This window comes from Dermochelys coriacea, chromosome 11 (assembly GCF_009764565.3).
Source record: "Dermochelys coriacea isolate rDerCor1 chromosome 11, rDerCor1.pri.v4, whole genome shotgun sequence".
NCBI classification, from domain to species: domain Eukaryota; kingdom Metazoa; phylum Chordata; order Testudines; family Dermochelyidae; genus Dermochelys; species Dermochelys coriacea.
The window spans coordinates 18,787,562-18,805,522 of record NC_050078.2 but is presented as its reverse complement, the minus strand read 5'-3'; the positions used below and the strand labels follow the sequence as shown (position 1 = coordinate 18,805,522).

The window sequence follows — 17,961 nt, the reverse complement described above, 5'->3', positions numbered from 1 at the left end:
TTTAACTGTAGTACAAACCAAATTATGAATGACAAAAATACATCTTAAAGTTTTATTTAATAGGTCTTGCTCTGATATGAAAGAAACTAATACTTGGAAGACTTCAGTCTGAAATGTATTTAACCATCTCAAATTTTAGTACACATTCTACTAAGTGTCATTTAAAGATTTTAAACACTGAAAGCTTTTCACTTTTGTTTTAATTAAATCATTAGCTAATTTTAAATTAGCTAAATGTTCCAAATACTGAGTGATGCTTATTTTTGTAAGGCTCAAATCCTGACACAATGAATGCTGAATGAATACCCAATCTGATCACTGAAAATCATCCAATTATTATTAGGGCCCTACCAAATTCACTGCCATGAAAAATACGTCACAGACCGTGAAATCTGGTCTTGTGTGTGCTTTTTTTACCCTGATACTATACAGATTTCACAGGGGAGACCAGCGTTTCTCAAATTGAGGGGCCTGACACAAAAGGTAGTTGGGGGGGTGTCACATGGTTATTATGTCAGGGGGTGGGGGGGGGGGTCACAGTATTGCCACCCTTACTTCTGCGCTGCCTTCAGATCTGCGGCCGTTAGCCAGGCACGCAGCTCAGAAGTCAGCGTCCTGTTAGCAGCAGCACAGAAGTAAGGGTGGCAATACATACCATGACATCCTTACTTCTGAGCCACTGCTGTCAGCAGCTCTACCTTCAGAGCTGGGCTCCCAGTCAGCAGCCGCTGCTCTCCAGCTGCCGAGCTCTGAAGGCAGTGCCACTGCCACCAGCAGTGCAAAAGTAAGGGTAGCAGTACCGCAATCCTCCATACAATAACCTTGCAACCCCCCACCACACACACACACCCACTCCTACCTCCTTTATGGGTCAGGACACCTAAAATTACACCACCATGAAATTTCAGGTTTTTAATAGCTGAAATCATGAAATTTACTATTTTAAAAATCTTATGACCATGAAATAGACCAAAATGGACCATGAATTTGGAGGGACCTTAATTATGATATATGTTAAAATGTTACTTGTAATATAGAAGAAAACAGAATAAAGAATGCATACATACCATCTCACTAGACAATGGGCTCTAGGAGGAAAATCATTGTTCATGCACAACAAGTCTTGCATAGATAACGGAAGGGCATCTGTGAAACAATTTGATAAAGTTAAGTGTCGGTATATTTGTATTATGTCAAGCGGAAATCTGTTGTGTGTGAAAGTAAAGAGAAAATTTTCTCTAACTGAATTTATTCTTTAAAGAAGTCTTTGAGGTTCATTATATTAGAACAGAATCTTTTGAACAGAAAACTTTTCTCCAATAAAATCAATTTTACCTCTATGTTTTTTCACACTGCAATTTAGCTCCTAGTATAGTAATAAGAACTTCATATCCCTATTAAGGGCCTAGAGCTTGCCTTCCTGTTTTTACTGCTTTCATATTTTTCCTCCCTCCTTGAGGCCCTAAATTTTAACCACCATATTTCTGGGATCCATCATTCACAGCCACAGGATCTCCTGCAGGTAGCTGTCCATGCTACATGATACCTTCACATAAAAAGAGATGTGCACAAAGTCTATTTATTGCCTTTTGGGTGTCCAAGGCCAGAGGAATGTTAGTTTTTAAGGTTTGTTTAATACAATTTGTTCCTTTAAAAATCAAAGGAAAGACATATAAGAAGACAGAACAGTGGAAGCTTAAGTTTCTGAAAATAGGCAATACTTTGGGCCCCATTAATCAATTTATTTTAAATAGACCAGCACTAATCACCACAGAATCTAGGTGGTGTTACCCTGACAATGACCATTAAAAATAATGTTCAACTCAAGAAAAGAAAAAAAAAAATTCAACTCACTGCATTCAACTCTGCACTGTTACTACTCAATGGTATGTGTTCCTTGGAGCTGTGACGCAGTTGTCCAAAAAGGGCCATGTTTTTTGAATTTAATGTACCCACCCTACACACACCATATAATCATTTGAAAAGCTTAGTTTATGTACATTTAGATGAGGTATAATGTGCAGCTGTCAAGTGCTGCCATAAGGCAAGTTGAAACAATGGTACCCAATGTGGAAAAGTGTCTCTTTTTGCACACTTCCAAAAACACTACAACGCGACTATGACAACAGTATTTACTGTTTGTTAATTTCAATACTTTAATGTGGTGTTTATTGGTCAAAGCTACCAAGCAACAATGTATTGAAAGATTTGTATTAGATTCGCATGGACAAATTTTTTTCCAAAAATGGTGAAGCTGTTTAGTATATGACAAATATTAACATTTTGTAATATATTTAAATGAAATATTTTCATATCACATATTTTAATTGCTATAGTATCTCAGAAGTGATAATAGTTTTCTGTATATTCAATCAAAATTTGCTGACCAGATCAGTCTCAAACTGAATTTTGTGCATCAGCAGCAGATGGCATGCCCATAGTTTGTGCTGTAAAGTGACTAGATATAAATGTAGGTGAATTCCTAAAAGTAAGGCTTCTCCATTTGTAAGCTTTTGTACATACAATGTAGCATCTAGTCTTCTGGGTAGAAGATTGCAAGCAATGTTGTTGTAGCTATGCTGGTCCCAGGATACAAGAGAGATAATGTGAGTGAGATAATATCTTTAATTGGACCAATTCCTGTTGGTGAAAGAAATAAGCTTCTGAGATCCACAGAGCTCATCTTCAGGTCTGAGAAAGGTAATCAGAGTGTCGCAGCTAAATAAAAGGTGGAACAAATTGTTAAGCATGAAGACTTAACATAACACCTGTTGAACTTCAAAACAAAATGGGCAATTAACATTTCTGCAGTCACGGGACAAAGGAGAATTAGTATGTTACAGACTGTTGTAAGGAGACAACATTCTGCAGAAGGACTTCAAAAACAAAAAATGAGGAACCATCTCCTGCAGTTCATGTACTCCAGAAGGACCAACTCAAAGAAGAAATCACCACATGCTCCCACTCTGGAAGGGGTGGGAGTAGAACTCAAGAAACCTACTTGGCAATCACGCAAGAAATCCAAAACAACAAACATGAAAACAAAAAGTGGAATCAATGACAACTCTTCCACAAAATACCACTCCTGGGAGAAACCATAACATTAGGACCCACCACATGGACAGTACACGACTCCCCAGTATCATCAGCTTATCAACACTACTCTCCAAGGGACTGCACTTCTTCCCCACCACAGAACCTGATACCATACTAACATATGAAGAACTAAAAGAATTATTTTGCTGACTCTGCCTCGGTGAGTTATTTCACAACAAAAGACAACACCAACCACGACCCCACCAACAGTCGTAAGAAAAAAAAATCTGACTGGATACCCACCAACCCATGAAACCACATACTTGATCATTACACTGATTGCTTTTGAGGGGGAGGTGGTGGGGGTGGGGAAGGGGAAACCTGTGAAATCCTTAAGCGTTGCATCCATCACAGTCTCTCCACTGCCAAAAGGACAGCTACACAGTTTCTGAAATCCAACCACCCAATAGCGATCAAACCAGCAGACAAAGGGTGTACCATCAGAATCCTCAACCATGGTAACTAACCACATCAAGGCCAACCAACAACTCTGACACTACCAACTATAAAGAACTCAAAGAAGATCCCACAACCATATTCACAGCCTTCCCTAAACAACTCCAAACCTCATCCCCCACAAACCCACCTGCGGGACCTCCTGCATGCTTCCCAAAATACAGAAACCCAGGCAGACCCATCATACCTGGCCATAGAACTCTCATCTAAGGAATATCAGAACTTATAGAAACCGTCCTCACACTATTCACCACACAAAGGGCAAGTTGCCTCCTGGACACAACCAACTTCCACATCATCAACCACCTCTCTCATAACATCCTTACCAACTTCTTATATACCAGGGGTTCTTAAACTGGGGGTCGGGACCCCTCAGGGGGTTGCAAAGCTATTACATGGGGGTCACAAGCTGTCAGTCTCCACCCCAAGCCTCACTTTGCATCCAGCATGTATAATGGTGTTAAATATATTTCAAAGTATTTTTAATTTATAAGTGGGGGGAGGTTGCACTCAGAGGCTAGCTATGAGAAAGGGGTCACCAGTACAAAAGTTTGAGAACTACTGCTATACATCACCATCCCTCATCATGAAGGCATCACCTGCCTACCTCAAATATGTAGAAAACAATGTACACACAGTCAGATATCCGATCCAAACACATCAAACTCATGCATTTCATCCTCACATATCCATAAAAAATTTACATTCAAAACAAACGCACGCTTTTCCAAAACATGGGAACAGCCATGGGTACTAGGATAGCTCTCCTTTATGCCAACCTCTTTATGCACCACCTTGAAGAATTTCCAAAAAAAAAAAAAAAAAGGGACAAAAGAAATCTTTCCAAAACTCTCTATTCAGACCTTCAAACAACCCCGCAATTTCACCAAGATGATCATCAGAAGCAAGCTCCCCACAGACCAGGACAAACCAACTCAAAATGGCACCAGACCTTGCCAGAACAACATATGCAAAACTTGCGGCCATATCTCCACTGCTACAACAATCAATACCCCCCACAGCATACCTTTCCATGATCCTTGGGCCCTACACACCCCATCACAATATGTGGTGTATCTCATCCGGTGCATCAAATGCCCCAACAACTAGGTGGGTGAAACTAGACAATCACTACACTCTCTAATGAGCTCACACAGAAAAACCATAAGACAAAAAAACCCTATCACCTGTGGATGAACACTTTTTACAAAATGACAATTTCCATATATGAGCTCTCAGGCCTCGTCCTCAAAGAAACCTACACAACACGTTAAAAAGCCAAGCATAGGAGCTTAAATTCATAATTCTGCTAGACACCAAAGATCATGCTCAACAGAGACATTGCTTTTATGTCTCGTTACAACCTGTAATCCACTTGTCTACGCTACAAAGTTTTGTCGGAAAAGTTATGCCGCTTTAATTAAAACTGCTGTTGCATCTCCACACTAGATCCTTGTGTCAGGAGAGTGCATCCACACTAACAACTCTTTCATCGACATAAGAGCAGTGCACTGTGCATAGCTATCCCACTATGCAACTGGCTGCAGTGTGCTTTGGGAAGGGTTTGCAACATCTCATGGACAGGTTAAGTGTCACATGATGCAGGTTTGACCATCCCATCATTCCAGGGGCATCCTAGTAGATTGTCAGATGCTTTTTCAACTGAAGGGGGGGGGGGAGGTAGGGGAGAAAGCAGGCTGACCGATCTATCCTGAGGCAGGGGGACACCCTCCCCACCACTTCAGCCCCCAACTCTGCTCAGCACAGCAGTCTCTCCTGAAGCAGCCCGCTCTGCCTTCCTGCCTGCGGTTCTGTGATTCCCTCCCAGTTCTCCCATAACCGCCTCAGCTGCTGCGAGCAGCATCCTGCACCACTCTGTGAGCTCTCTGTGCTGAGGAATGTCAAAGCAGCACAGCAGCCATACACCCAAAAGCAACCCCCATCAGCAGCAGCAAGCTGCCTGCAACAGCACCGTTTTCCTAGTGCAGAGCAGAACAGGAACATTCCATGTTAATTATTTGCTCTTTGTTCCCCAAAGGGAGAAACATGCTCAGCTGTCAGATACTTCCCAGAGCTTTGAAAGGGGAGAGGCATATGCCTGCAGGGCAGCAGAAATCAAAACAGTGAGTAGAGTAGTCACCACAGGTATTGTGGGATACAGGTGGAAGCCAGTTATGTCGACAAAACCAACAGCAGTGTCTACACTGATGCTTTGACACTTTAATTTTGCAGCAAAAAGCTTTATGCTTCTTATTGAAGTGGTTTTGTTTTGTTGCTGAAACAGCAGAGTTTTGCCACCAAAAGTAGCTTTGTATTGTGTACACCTTCCGTTTTGTCAGCAAAAGGCAGCTTTTGCTTGGACAAAACCTTGTAGTGTAGAGAAGGCCTTATTCTTCTTTGTCCTATGACTGCAGAGGTGTTAATTGCCCACTTCATTTTGAATGGTTTCTTGCAACATGTGTTAACTCCTTACGCTAAACAATCTGTTGTATTTAGCTGACACACTGTTTACCTTTCTCAGACCAGAAGAAGGGCTCTGTGGAGCTCAAAATCTTGTCACTTTTACCAACAGAAGTTGGTCCAAGAAATAACTTCATCCACTTTGCCTCTCTGGTAGAATGTTTTCATGTATAGTTGTCTATGCACGCAGTACCAGCCTCTGAAATATTCTAGAAAGTAGTTTTTCAACTCAGAATTTATACACAGGCCAGTAGTAGTGTTAGAGGTGACCATGCACAGCTTCATATTGTGAATATGCAAATGCTGTGAGAGAAAGACGTGACCTAAAAAGAAGTGGTGAAGACAAAGTCCACAAACAAGTCCTTGCCTCATGCTCTTCGTCCCTTTTCAGTGAAGTTACTGCTCTTGACAACTATGTCATCAGCACTAAGACAATCCCATTTGACCCTGAATCATATCCACAGGCGCTTATCAACATATCCACTAGACTGCATGTAACATCAGATGTACCAGTCTCCACTGAAAATAGTAGATGTTGGTGAAGAACAAATGAAAAGATTTGTGAGAGGTGTACTTGATTCTAATGGGACACATAGCTTCTTCAGCCCCATCAAGAAATCGGGCATCAAAACATTTGCTGACATGGCCAAAACAAATATCTGGCAAGGTATGGACAATCAGAGCAGCTACCCGTCCAGAAACTGGTTTCCAGAGAGCCCCTGTCCTTAACAAGATGCAGAGATGATGTTCTCAGTCACCCAACAGGTCCTGGGCCTATGTCCCTCTTCCATGCTGATGGAACAATGAGAAGAGCAGACAAAGCTGAATTAGGGCATCATCTGGAAGCCCTAGCTGAAAGAATTCATGACCTAAGAGCATGTGTCAAGGTTCCTTCCCCACTCTGAACTCTAGGGTACAGATGTGGGGACCTGCATGAAAGACCCCCTATGCTTATTCTTACCAACTTAGGTCAAAAACTTCCTCAAGGTATAAATTTTGCTTTGTCCTTGAACGCTATGCTGCCACCACCAAACGTGTTAAACAAAGAACAGGGCAAGAGCCCACTTAGAGACGTCTTCCCCCCCCAAAATATCCCCCCAAACCCTACACCCCTTTCCTGGGGAAGGCTTGATAAAAATCCTCACCAATTTGCATAGGTGAACACAGACCCAAACCCTCGGCTCTTAAGAACAATGAAAAAGCAATCAGGATCTTAAAAGAAAAATTTTAATTACAGTAAAAGAATCACCTCTGTAAAATCAGGATGGTAAATCCCTTACAGGGTAATCAGATTCAAAACATAGAGAATCCCTCTAGGCAAAACCATAAGTTACAAAAAGACACAAAACAGGAATATATATTCCATTCAGCACAGCTTATTTACCAGCCATTTAAACAAAAGGAAATTTAATGCATTTCTAGCTAGATTACTTACTAACTTAACAGAAGTTCTGAAGAGCATTCCTGACCTGGTCCCGGCAAAAGAATCACACAGACAGACCCTTTGTTCCCCTCCACCCCCCCAGCTTTGAAAGTATCTTGTCTCCTCATTGGTCATTTTGGTCAGGTGCCAGCGAGGTTATCTTAACTTCTTAACCCTTTACAGGTGAAGGGGTTTTGCCTCTGGCCAGGAGGGATTTTATAGTTGTGTATCCAGAAAGGTGGTTACCCTTCCCTTTATATTTATGATAGCATGCGACAAAGAAACCACCATGTATATAAGAGATACTATGGCTGACATACAAATGATGTCAGGCCCTAAAGAGATTTGACAAAGCGAATTCTGTAACCTAAGTTTGACATCTATGACAACAGTAGCTCTCTGAAAACTGCAGAGAAACAGCACCAGACAGGATCTAAGATTGGATGCAAGAAATACCAAATGATTGGTGGACGTCCTATGCCTCAATGGAAAAATTTCTAAATGTGGCATCCAATAAGCAGTCACTTTTACAATTCCTCTGAATATATGGGTCAAAATGAACCGAAGAGTGTAGGGGCACACCCAACACAAACACTCCTCCTTGCTGAAGGCTTTTCTAATGCTGAAGCAGCAAAGTCATCACCAATCAAAATGCTGAGGAAGCCCAAGGACTTGTATAGTACTCAAAAGGAAACAGATACAAGGATGCTTCTGCATGCAAAATGTGCCAACATGGCTTTTGAGTTTTGTGATCTTAAAAGAACCATAGTAAATAGGTCACCTGATGCAGATGTTTTGGTCCTTGCTGTTCGCTACTTTCTAAAAATTGAACACATTTAACATATGGACTGGAATTAGGCACCATGCTTCATACCTGTACATGCAATTTGTGACACACTCCTGACTTTTGCAGCATACTTTGTGCTGTACACGCACTAACAGGATATGACACTATCATCCCTACTTGGTACAAGGGGAAAAAAGCATCTGTGTTTATAGCTGTCAAAACAAAGGGAGCTTACCACTTCGGAGACCTTGACAAATTTGCAGTGTGATGGCCAAGCCACAATTTCTGCAGCAAAGAAGGTGGTAGCAGAGCTGTATGACCACAGCAAGAAAGAAGAGGAGATCCACAGAGACCTGAATTGCTTGCACTTCAATCTAGCCATCACAAGTCATTGGCCAAACTCCTACCATGTGAGGATAGTTTTGAAGAGCATGTCAAAAAAGCACTTTGGCGAACAAAGATTTGGATGTCTTCATAAACAAGTAAAACAGATATTGGAATACCATTGCAACATAGATGGCAAAATGGGGGTGATGAACTTCTTCCTGTATTCTTCAAGGACCCAACAGCATCTGAGCTTCTGCAAGACCTTATTTGTGCCTGTACCAGTAGCGGTCACTGCACAATCAACTGTGTCAGTAGTCAAAACAATCTTCCCTGCAGAGAACTGTGTACACGCCAAGACAATTAAGATTTTGGTAACCCATGCACCCTCAACAGAGATCATAATGATGAACAAGATGGTGATAATGTTGACTAGAAATGTCATCAGTGCTATCGCGTTTCAATGTGTACAAAATTATTATAAGATTATTACCCTTAGATTGTCATTGTGATGCTTTAAGGTCACAGAAATCCAACTTTGTTTGAAATAATAAGAGAGTCATTAAACTAACAAACTAATGCAAATATTTCAAAGTGATCACTAACGTGTTGATGGTGTCACTGTTTATCCCCGTTTCTACTGTAATGGCATCATTCAACAGCTCCATCATATCTCATCTTAACCTTCACAGCTGTCAGTCTAGCGCATTCATTAGCACTAATGTAACTTTAAATTAAAAGGGGACTATCTTAAGAAACAAATCCATTCTCTCTTCTTCTGAGAAGGCATAGCTACCTAATATTTTGGAAAAAAATATTTCTTGCCTTAATCTGTAACAGTGTTGAAGCACATCATTAAGAAAATCACCATAATAGTAGATGCTCCTGCTATAGCCATTCCTAATCATTAGTCAAGATATGTTAGAAAGAGAGCTGGAACAGGGACCGTCCATGCAAGGACATTACCAATCAAATAATGCAAGCATGTACTGGCTATCATCTGCATTTCTGAAAAAGAAGAAAAGTCTTCAGGGGCTTTGAGATGTTACTTAATATAATGAGACTGAAAATTTACTTGTTCTTGATAGTTTCAATTTCTGAGGCATGTATTTTAGAGTTGGTGGGTAAATGGGGAGGAGCTAAATTTACTGTACTTTGATTTTAAGGTTTACATGGGGATGAGAAACCTTTAGAGGACAGTGTAGTTAGAAACACTGCAATTACATACATTCTCGTCCTTTTCATAATAAAATAATTAAACAATGTAGGTTTGTCAGCTTTAATTCTGCTTCAGCATTTGTTAACATGCCAAAGAGTAAATGTCATAGTGAACAAAGCATACCATTATAAAGCTTTGGTATGTTTGTTAGGCTACAATATATTCTTTCATCACTACCACAATGTTTCACTAACGCAAAATGCTAACATTCAGTATTTACATTAGATTTTAAAAGACCCAACCAGACATAAGATTCAGGTTTCCTCCCAGAGATATTAATAAGAGAGTGATCGACACTGTTCCGAACACCCACAAGTTTTATTAAAACTGTTCTTTAAAGCAGATTTCAACATATGGAATGTACTGAAACTGAAGACAACAAAATACGATTTTTGACTCATGTTAACAAGAGGACTGAACAGAAGATTGGGTAGCTAGGTTTTTCAAATTCTAACCCCCAACTCCCACAGTGTGCAACTTTCTGAAAGTAGTTTAGGGACTGATTTTCACAGGTACTAAGCAATCCCAGCTTCAGCTGAAGTCAATGGGAATTCAGGTCATTAATCTCCCTGTGCCAAAGTTTATCCTTTCGTAATATTGGTAATACCTACATCGTGGGATTATTTTTAGATCCTCTGATAAAAGGAATAAGTGTGCAAAATATTGTTATAATGCTGTCATTATGAATAAGATTATTTATATAATGTCATGGCCAGTACCTAGAGTTAAAGTTAATGGTTTTCCAGCTTTTTTTTAAGTTGACGCATATGCATACATGCTGAGACATCTCTTTTCTGACTTTTTTTTTTTTTTTAAACAATCAAGGTATTAGCTTAATAAGAATCCTGTTAGTCTGATAGTTTGCATGACAATGACAGGAGGCAGAGTTGGGAAAAGGTGCAGTGTTCACCTGTCTGGAAACAAATGTAACAAATACAGAGCCATCAATTTACTGAATGTAAGGAGTTGTTTAGAAAACCTATTTGATTTTTTGCATCTCACTTTTTATTCTGTACATAATTTGGAGATTTTTTTTTCCAGCATAAGAAAGACATTTAAAGAGAAAAGTTAGTTAGGGTACAATAAAAAAAGAACCTCGTCAAGGCTGACAATGTCCATTTAAAATTGATCTGTTTTGTTTAGCTATGATATAACCAGACACACAAGAATAAGTATCTACAGATTACCAACTGTTATTTAAAGATTTTAAACTACCATTTTTTGTATGCAATATCAAAAAAAAAAATGTATACTGGTGCACATAAAAAAAAAAAAAACACTTGCTATTTTTGCCTTTTATACCAAGATAACAGCCAGACAGCTGAATTTTAAGGACCTTTAAATTTATAACTTAACAATAACTCAAGTTCTTCGGGGAGAACCAATTAACAATACTACATGGAGACTATAGTTTCCAAAATATTTTAAACAGACATGCACCTTGTGGTTTGAGAGCATAATCTGCAGACCTTTGACGTTTCTAGCAAGTCAAATTAATGTGCTGCAAATTTCATACTACTCTTCACTGTATCATGATGATGTAATTTCTGAATGCCATCTACCCTACACATATACCAATTAAAAGAACAATCATTTACCTTCTACCAACTCCTCTTTCCCATCTTTGTTACTGGCTTCTTGCACAAGATAATGATGAGTAATGGAGAATCTGAAGTCAGCAAATGAAATTTCATCTGATTTCTCCTCCCATATTCCAGTGGTGTATACACCCTGCATATTGAAAAGGGATAAGATATTATTCAGTTATGGACATTTAGGTTAACCTTCAACAACAATGTTCCCATTTTTTACCTCCATCTGTGGAATGAATTTTATGTGCATCAATATGGAGGTGATGTGGGGTGGGCTGAGGGGTTCAGTGTGGGAGGAGGCCCAAGGCTGGAGCAGAGGGTTGGAGTGTGGGCTCTGGCTGGGGTGCAGGCTCTGGGGTGGGGCTGGGGAGGAGGGGCTTGGAGTGTGGGAGGGGACTCAGGGCCGGGGCAGAGGGTTGGGGTGCAGGGGTGTGAGGGCTCTGGCTGGGAATTAGGGGTTTGAAGTGCAGGAGGGGGCTCAGGGCTAGGGCAAAGGGTTGAGGTGTGGGGGGTTAGGGTTCTGGCTGGGGATGAGAGGTTTGGAGTGCAGGAGGCGGCCCAGGGTTGGGGCAGAGGGTTGGGGTGTGTGGGGGAGTAAGGGCTCCGGACGGGGCTGCAGGCTCTGGGGTGAGGCCAGGAATGAGGGGTTTGGGGTGTAGGAGCAGGATTTTATAATTGTACTATAAGAATAGAGGTACTAATGTATGTCTTGATTTTATTTTACCAGCCACCCTTTTTGAATAGCAGAAAGGAATGACCTCTGGGACGTTGGTAGGAATGCATCTGACAGATTGCCAGCGTCTGTACTGATGTTAAGGCTGGGACAGACCAGAACAATCCTTATGACTGATTATGGTCACCCTTTTGTTTTAGGATAAGTTATAATGTCTACTATGGTTTCCTATACATATTACAAATTAGGCACTATAGTTAAATATACATTTCTTTGTTTTAAGGTTTAGTAAGTAAACAACAGGATTTTGTCTTGTGTCTATAATAAATAGATTAGAGAAATGTTGAGGGCTTGAAGCCCCAATGTGAACTGTTTTAGTTATAAGATTTAGCAAGACTTAATTTACAATGTATTCTGTATACCTTTGAAGGTTTCTGTGAGAGACTGTTTGTGTAAATGAGGAATGCATGCATCAGGAAAAGATAAGGTGTGAAAGCAATCACAAATGTCCAGATGGTCAAGAAAAAGCGAGAGACTTGGAAATACCAGGAGACAATCAGAAAATATCCATTGTATCTGAGGCTAAACACGTTAGCAGCATTGACAACCGCAGAGGTGAGGCAGGCACCCCCGAAGACAAGACAACGAATAGGAGATAACGATGGGAAATCCGACAATAACCATCAAATGATAACAGCAGAAAACCCCAAGATTACCACCACTTAAGGACTAATGATTACAGGATGACATTGCAAAATGCATGGACTCAAATGGGAATTTACAACTATAAAGATGGGGTGTTTTGCCATGGAACTCTGGGTTCAGTCCTGCGGCGCATCGGATCGCGACCGACAGAGCTCCTCACTCGTGCTCCATCTAACTGGCCATTAGATTGACTTGAGCTACAACAGACTGGTAACTATAAAGACCATCTGCAGGACTTGTGTGCATGTGGTTGTGTGACTGAAAAACATATGCTAACTGTTGTATTTTCAATAAATATGGCATATTTGCCTTCTCTAAAAGATCCCGTGTGCTTTGTACAGCATAATGGGGCGCACGCTGCCCCAGGACTGCGGCAGGAAAAGAGGACTTCCCCCAGCCCTCTCCCCAGCCACAGCCACTCTGGGGCTGGGGGAAAGGCACCTCTACCCGCCTGTGCAGCCCTTGATTGCCTGATGCGTGGCCACACAGCTTAGAGGGCATTTAGATGAGCAATAAAGTATATTGCAAGTATTACCTACAGAATGAATCTTTCTGGTGTGGACAATATGTATTTTACATAGATTAATAAAAAAGGAGTCCCAAAACGCTTTATAAAGTTAACAAAATATTAAAACAAATCTCGCTATGATCAAGCATGTTCATTTCAAAGGTCTGGTTATTCTAAATAAACAACCTATAGAATTATCTGGCAATTCAAAGGCCAACAACAACCCCTCCAACAAAATCACAGATTTCAGAGTGTTCACCAGTGCTGTGCTGAAAGACAAAACAGCTCCTTTAGGAGATTATGTCTACTATATACTGCTTGGTTCCAATATTTGGTGTGAAATACTTTTCTGTTTCTAATATTCGTCTTGAATCTGACCTCAGTAAGTAATTACACAATTCTATTCTTCAGAGAACTGTAAATAGTTCTCTGTATGAAAAACAAACATCAATCAAGGTTTCAGAGCAGCAGCCGTGTTAGTCTGTATTCGCAAAAAGAAAAGGAGTACTTGTGGCACCTTAGAGACTAACAAATTTATTAGAGCATAACCAAATGCATCCGATGAAGTGAGCTGTAGCTCACGAAAGCTTATGCTCTAATAAATTTGTTAGTCTCTAAGGTGCCACAAGTACTCCTTTTCTTTTTGCGAAACATCAATCAAGTTTCAGATGAAGAAACGTAGTTAGACTATTGTTCAAAATACAATATCTGCATAATGCTGACTGTAAATATCACTATGTAACACTGCATATGTATGATTAACAACAATTCTACTTTTCTATATAGTAATGCTTAAACAAAATTATTTAGAGGATTCCTTGATTTGCACCATCCTCTTACTTATTATAGGGCTCCTATTACTAAACTATTGGACTATACAACTCAAGAGACAAGTTCAACCTTAAGGTGTAGGAATATATTAATAGTTAAGATTGGAAGTATTTGATTAGATAACCAAGTTTTAACCCTGAAAACAGTGTCCTGAACACCAAATTTAGTTTCATAAAACTCCCTTTGAAAATGTAGCTGCCAGCCCACCCAGTACAGAAGAATTTCTCTGCATTGCTATGCAGGATATCTGGGTAGTTTCCTGTCTGGTGTACTATGCTCAGAGAAGGAAGGCTGCAAAGACAATGGCAATGTTTACACTACAGCCTATGTCAGCATAATTTATGTCGCTCAGGGGTGTGAATAAGCCACCCATCTGAGCGACAAAGTTACACCAATATAAGCACTCATGTGCACAGCGCTGTATTGGCAGGAGAGCTTCCCTTACTGACACAGCTTCTGCCATTACCGAGGTTTTATTATGCCAATGGGAGAGCTCTCAGCCGTGCCGCTATTTTAGTAGACATACCCTAAGTATTTTTTAGACTTTGACGGAGTGGAGTGCCTGAGCCACAACTGCATCCTCTGTAATGAAATACTAACAAATATTGACCAGCTCTGAGGAGTCATGTGAGACTTATTCGTGCATCATAAAGGTAAAGTGCCATGGAGTGAAGGGAAAACAGAGATCCTTAAGAACTCAAATGGGAACCTGGACAATGCCTTTCCCACTCTGAATCCAGGAACAAGAACACAAAGGTCTACTCATTACCAATATAAGATATATAACAATATAAAAATTTCTCCATAACTTTACAATTAATTTTGATCACACAGATTCATTTCTTCAAGTAAAATTCCCACTGAAAACAGTTCTTGCTGTAAGTAACCTCAAAGTTTAGTCTGCCAAATACAAGGAAATTTGAACTGTAAATATGAATGCACACTATATATTACATGCTAATTATAAAACAAATTCAGAAGCAATTAAACTGACCTTTTCTAGAGGCTTGCCTGAAGAAATCCCAATAAGTTTCCAGTCATTCAAAACTTCTTCAACTTTTGAAATAAATCTAGCGGAGAGAAAAATTATTAGTATTTCCTAAACAGGAGTTTACATTAGAACTTATCTCACAAAAAATGACAGTACAATACAGTGAAATTCCTGAAAAATGAGCACTGTACAACTCATTACAAGGGGAAAAAAATGGTCAACTTATTTTAGGATTTTATATTATTCTTTTTTCTCTATTTCATTTATACTAAGCCTTACTCTCTCAGGGTGCCTGATTGTGAGCCTCTTATTTACACTGGTGAGCTGTTACTCACATGCATAGTTCCACTCAGTAGTTCTATTTCAGGGGAAATTACACTTAATTCAGATTTTCATTTCACTGACCACCACTGTAAAATAAAGGGACTCACAATCTGATCTACAGGATATAGGCACAAACATTCCATTCAGCAGAGAGGCGGAGATGTACCTACAGATACCCAAATAGTATTGTAAACATTAAGTAATTCGTAAACAGAATGATTTTCTCTCCCTTAGTGACCAGCTCAGGAATTATACACTTGGAAAGTTAATTTTAAAATAACCTATTTACTGTACAATACAGTGCTGCTTACATCATCCAGTATCTGAACAAAAAGGGGAAGTATGGAACAGAGAATGATGACCAGAGTCTGAGCAGGAAATCTCTCTCTCTCAAGTATTTCAAAGTTGTAATTAACGAATAATATACACAACACACCATATAGATATAAAACTGTAATTTTAGTTTATGATTCTGGTGACAGTGATAAACCCCACACAAGTTATTCTTAGATTAGAAAGTCTCCTGAGCTTTCTGGATGAGTTTTAGTAGAAACTGAATTCATACTTTGTAACTCACAGCAAGCTAACAAACATTTGTCACGATAGACAGTTCTGAACACTTTCCCCAGTTGATTTCATCACGCTCAGAAATATCGGAAATCCAAATGACCAAGCTGACAATTGCAAGAGTCAATAAAATCAACACTAGGTGCAAACAGTGATGTTCTCAGTCTCCAACAGCTGAAAATGCATACTTAAACTAATTATTAAAAATAACGGGAAGCCAGATTCTGGTATGTACTTTTCTCCCTGGCAGACTCCATTCTTTGAAACGTTAGTGTAATCACCAGAAGCCCTCCAAATATTATGAATCAATTAGAAATATTCACTTTAAACAAACAAAATTCCATACCATGGATTATTCAAATAGCAACCAAAATTTAGATTTTAACACATAAGCAGACTATAAAACTTTGAAAGAGGACTAAGCTTCTATCATGAAAACTAGAGATGGAAGAGGCCTAAAAAATCACGTAGATAATGTAAGATTGTTCTTTATAATCTATTTTTTGGTACTTTACATTAATATGTTCACTTTAAGGGAGTTCACTCACACACAAACTTGATGATGGGTCAATCCAACTTCTATGGACTTAATTGGGAATGGGATTAGGCCTCATGTACGTTTTACTGGCATTTCAATATTCCAACTCAGAATTATTCTTATGGTTGGGATAGCACCTTCTGCCTATCCAATCAACCTTAATTACAAGAAGTCAATTTTCTTCTGTGCTCATTCCATTTGCATACAGCTAAACCAGCACTTCAATCAACTTCCCAGTTTGCATCCGATGAAGTGAGCTGTAGCTCACGAAAGCTTATGCTCTAATAAATTTGTTAGTCTCTAAGGTGCCACAAGTCCTCCTTTTCTTTTTGCGAATACAGACTAACACGGCTGCTACTCTGAAACTTCCCAGTTTGTGTCATTTGCAGAAATCCATTCTGTGCACTGTCCACATTACTATTTTAGATCAGCAAACAACAAAAGACGACTACATTTCTAACACTCCAAAACAAGATAAATTGTTCCCTGTCAACTATCTACCCAGGCAAAACTGATAATGGTATTTAACCACACAAGCACATCTCTCTGCACCGAACTGAACGCAGGAAATACCATACTGCACATTAAGCACTGACATCGCGTTTGCAGTGGAGTAATACCACGAAAATGCAGTTCCTTCTCTGAAGAACTGCCTTTAGGTTAGCTTTTCTGAAAGACACCCTACGGTTGGTTCTCCTTCAGTGGTGACAGCAGGGAGACACGCACGGAGGGAGAAGGCTCGAGGAAGTCACTGGCTATTTTACCACGGGGTCATTTAGATCTGATTCGGTCAGGCCTACGCAACAGGACGGTTAAAATGCTGCCAGCTTCCTATGCCATCCACATCCTACGCAACAGGGCCTCGGGAAGGAGCGGGACTCGGGAGGCCCTACTGCCCCTCCCAGGGGTTCCCGAGGGCAGCAACTGCCTGCCGAGGAGGACGCGCGCTGTACAATCATCCCATCTGGGGTTACAGCGGGTACCGCTGTGAGGGCCCCTTCCCCTCACCGTGCAAAGCCGGGCGGGGGCGCTAACCGCAGGGACGGGCGGCGGGCCGGGGGCGGGGCGCGCAGCAGCGGAGGGGGGGTGAGAGATGCGGAGCCCGGGGAGGCGGCCTCGTACCTTTCCCACTCGGAGGCGGTGGTGAAGTCCGTGATCTCAAACACCTCGGACTCGGGCTGCGGGGAGAGAGCGGGAGAGGCGGTGAGTGCGGGCGGGCTACAAGGAACCGGCGGGGGACCGGGCCGGGAGACTCACCTCGCTGTCCGCCGCCATCTTGTGCAGCAGCGCGCAGAGGATCACGGGAGATGGGCGAGGGCGGGGAAGGACGGCGAGAGACCCGTTGGAAATGACCCCAGCTTTGGGGGCTGGCACAGAGGGCTACCGGCTGCTCTCAGTCCGGTCCGATACCTCCCTTCCCCGCGCCGAGACCGCCCTCTCCCTCCACAGCAACGCCCCTGCTCCTAC

General features: G+C 40.9%; 1 protein-coding gene across 11 annotated transcripts in view; it reads right to left on the bottom strand.

The window, feature by feature from the left end:
* Positions 1-17,961, bottom strand: part of RAB3GAP1 (RAB3 GTPase activating protein catalytic subunit 1) — a 51,593-nt gene extending 33,632 nt beyond the window's left edge. For 5 of the 11 annotated variants that reach the window (XR_006277905.1, XR_006277906.1, XM_043505057.1 and 2 more), the window contains exons 1-6: positions 17,752-17,843; positions 17,617-17,672; positions 15,069-15,144; positions 13,468-13,512; positions 11,364-11,496; positions 1,068-1,146 (exon numbers count right to left, since the gene is read on the bottom strand). Coding sequence is in view for 8 of the 11 variants with exons in the window: in XM_043505057.1 (XP_043360992.1) it covers positions 1,068-1,146; positions 11,364-11,496; positions 13,468-13,512; positions 15,069-15,144; positions 17,617-17,672; positions 17,752-17,769 (407 nt within the window). In the remaining 3 variants the exon portion in view is untranslated. Of the gene's footprint in view, positions 1-1,067; positions 1,147-11,363; positions 11,497-13,467; positions 13,513-15,068; positions 15,145-17,616; positions 17,676-17,751 lie in introns of those variants that run through there. The other 6 variants (XR_005295579.2, XM_043505060.1, XM_038421668.2 and 3 more) reach the window with 5 other exon arrangements.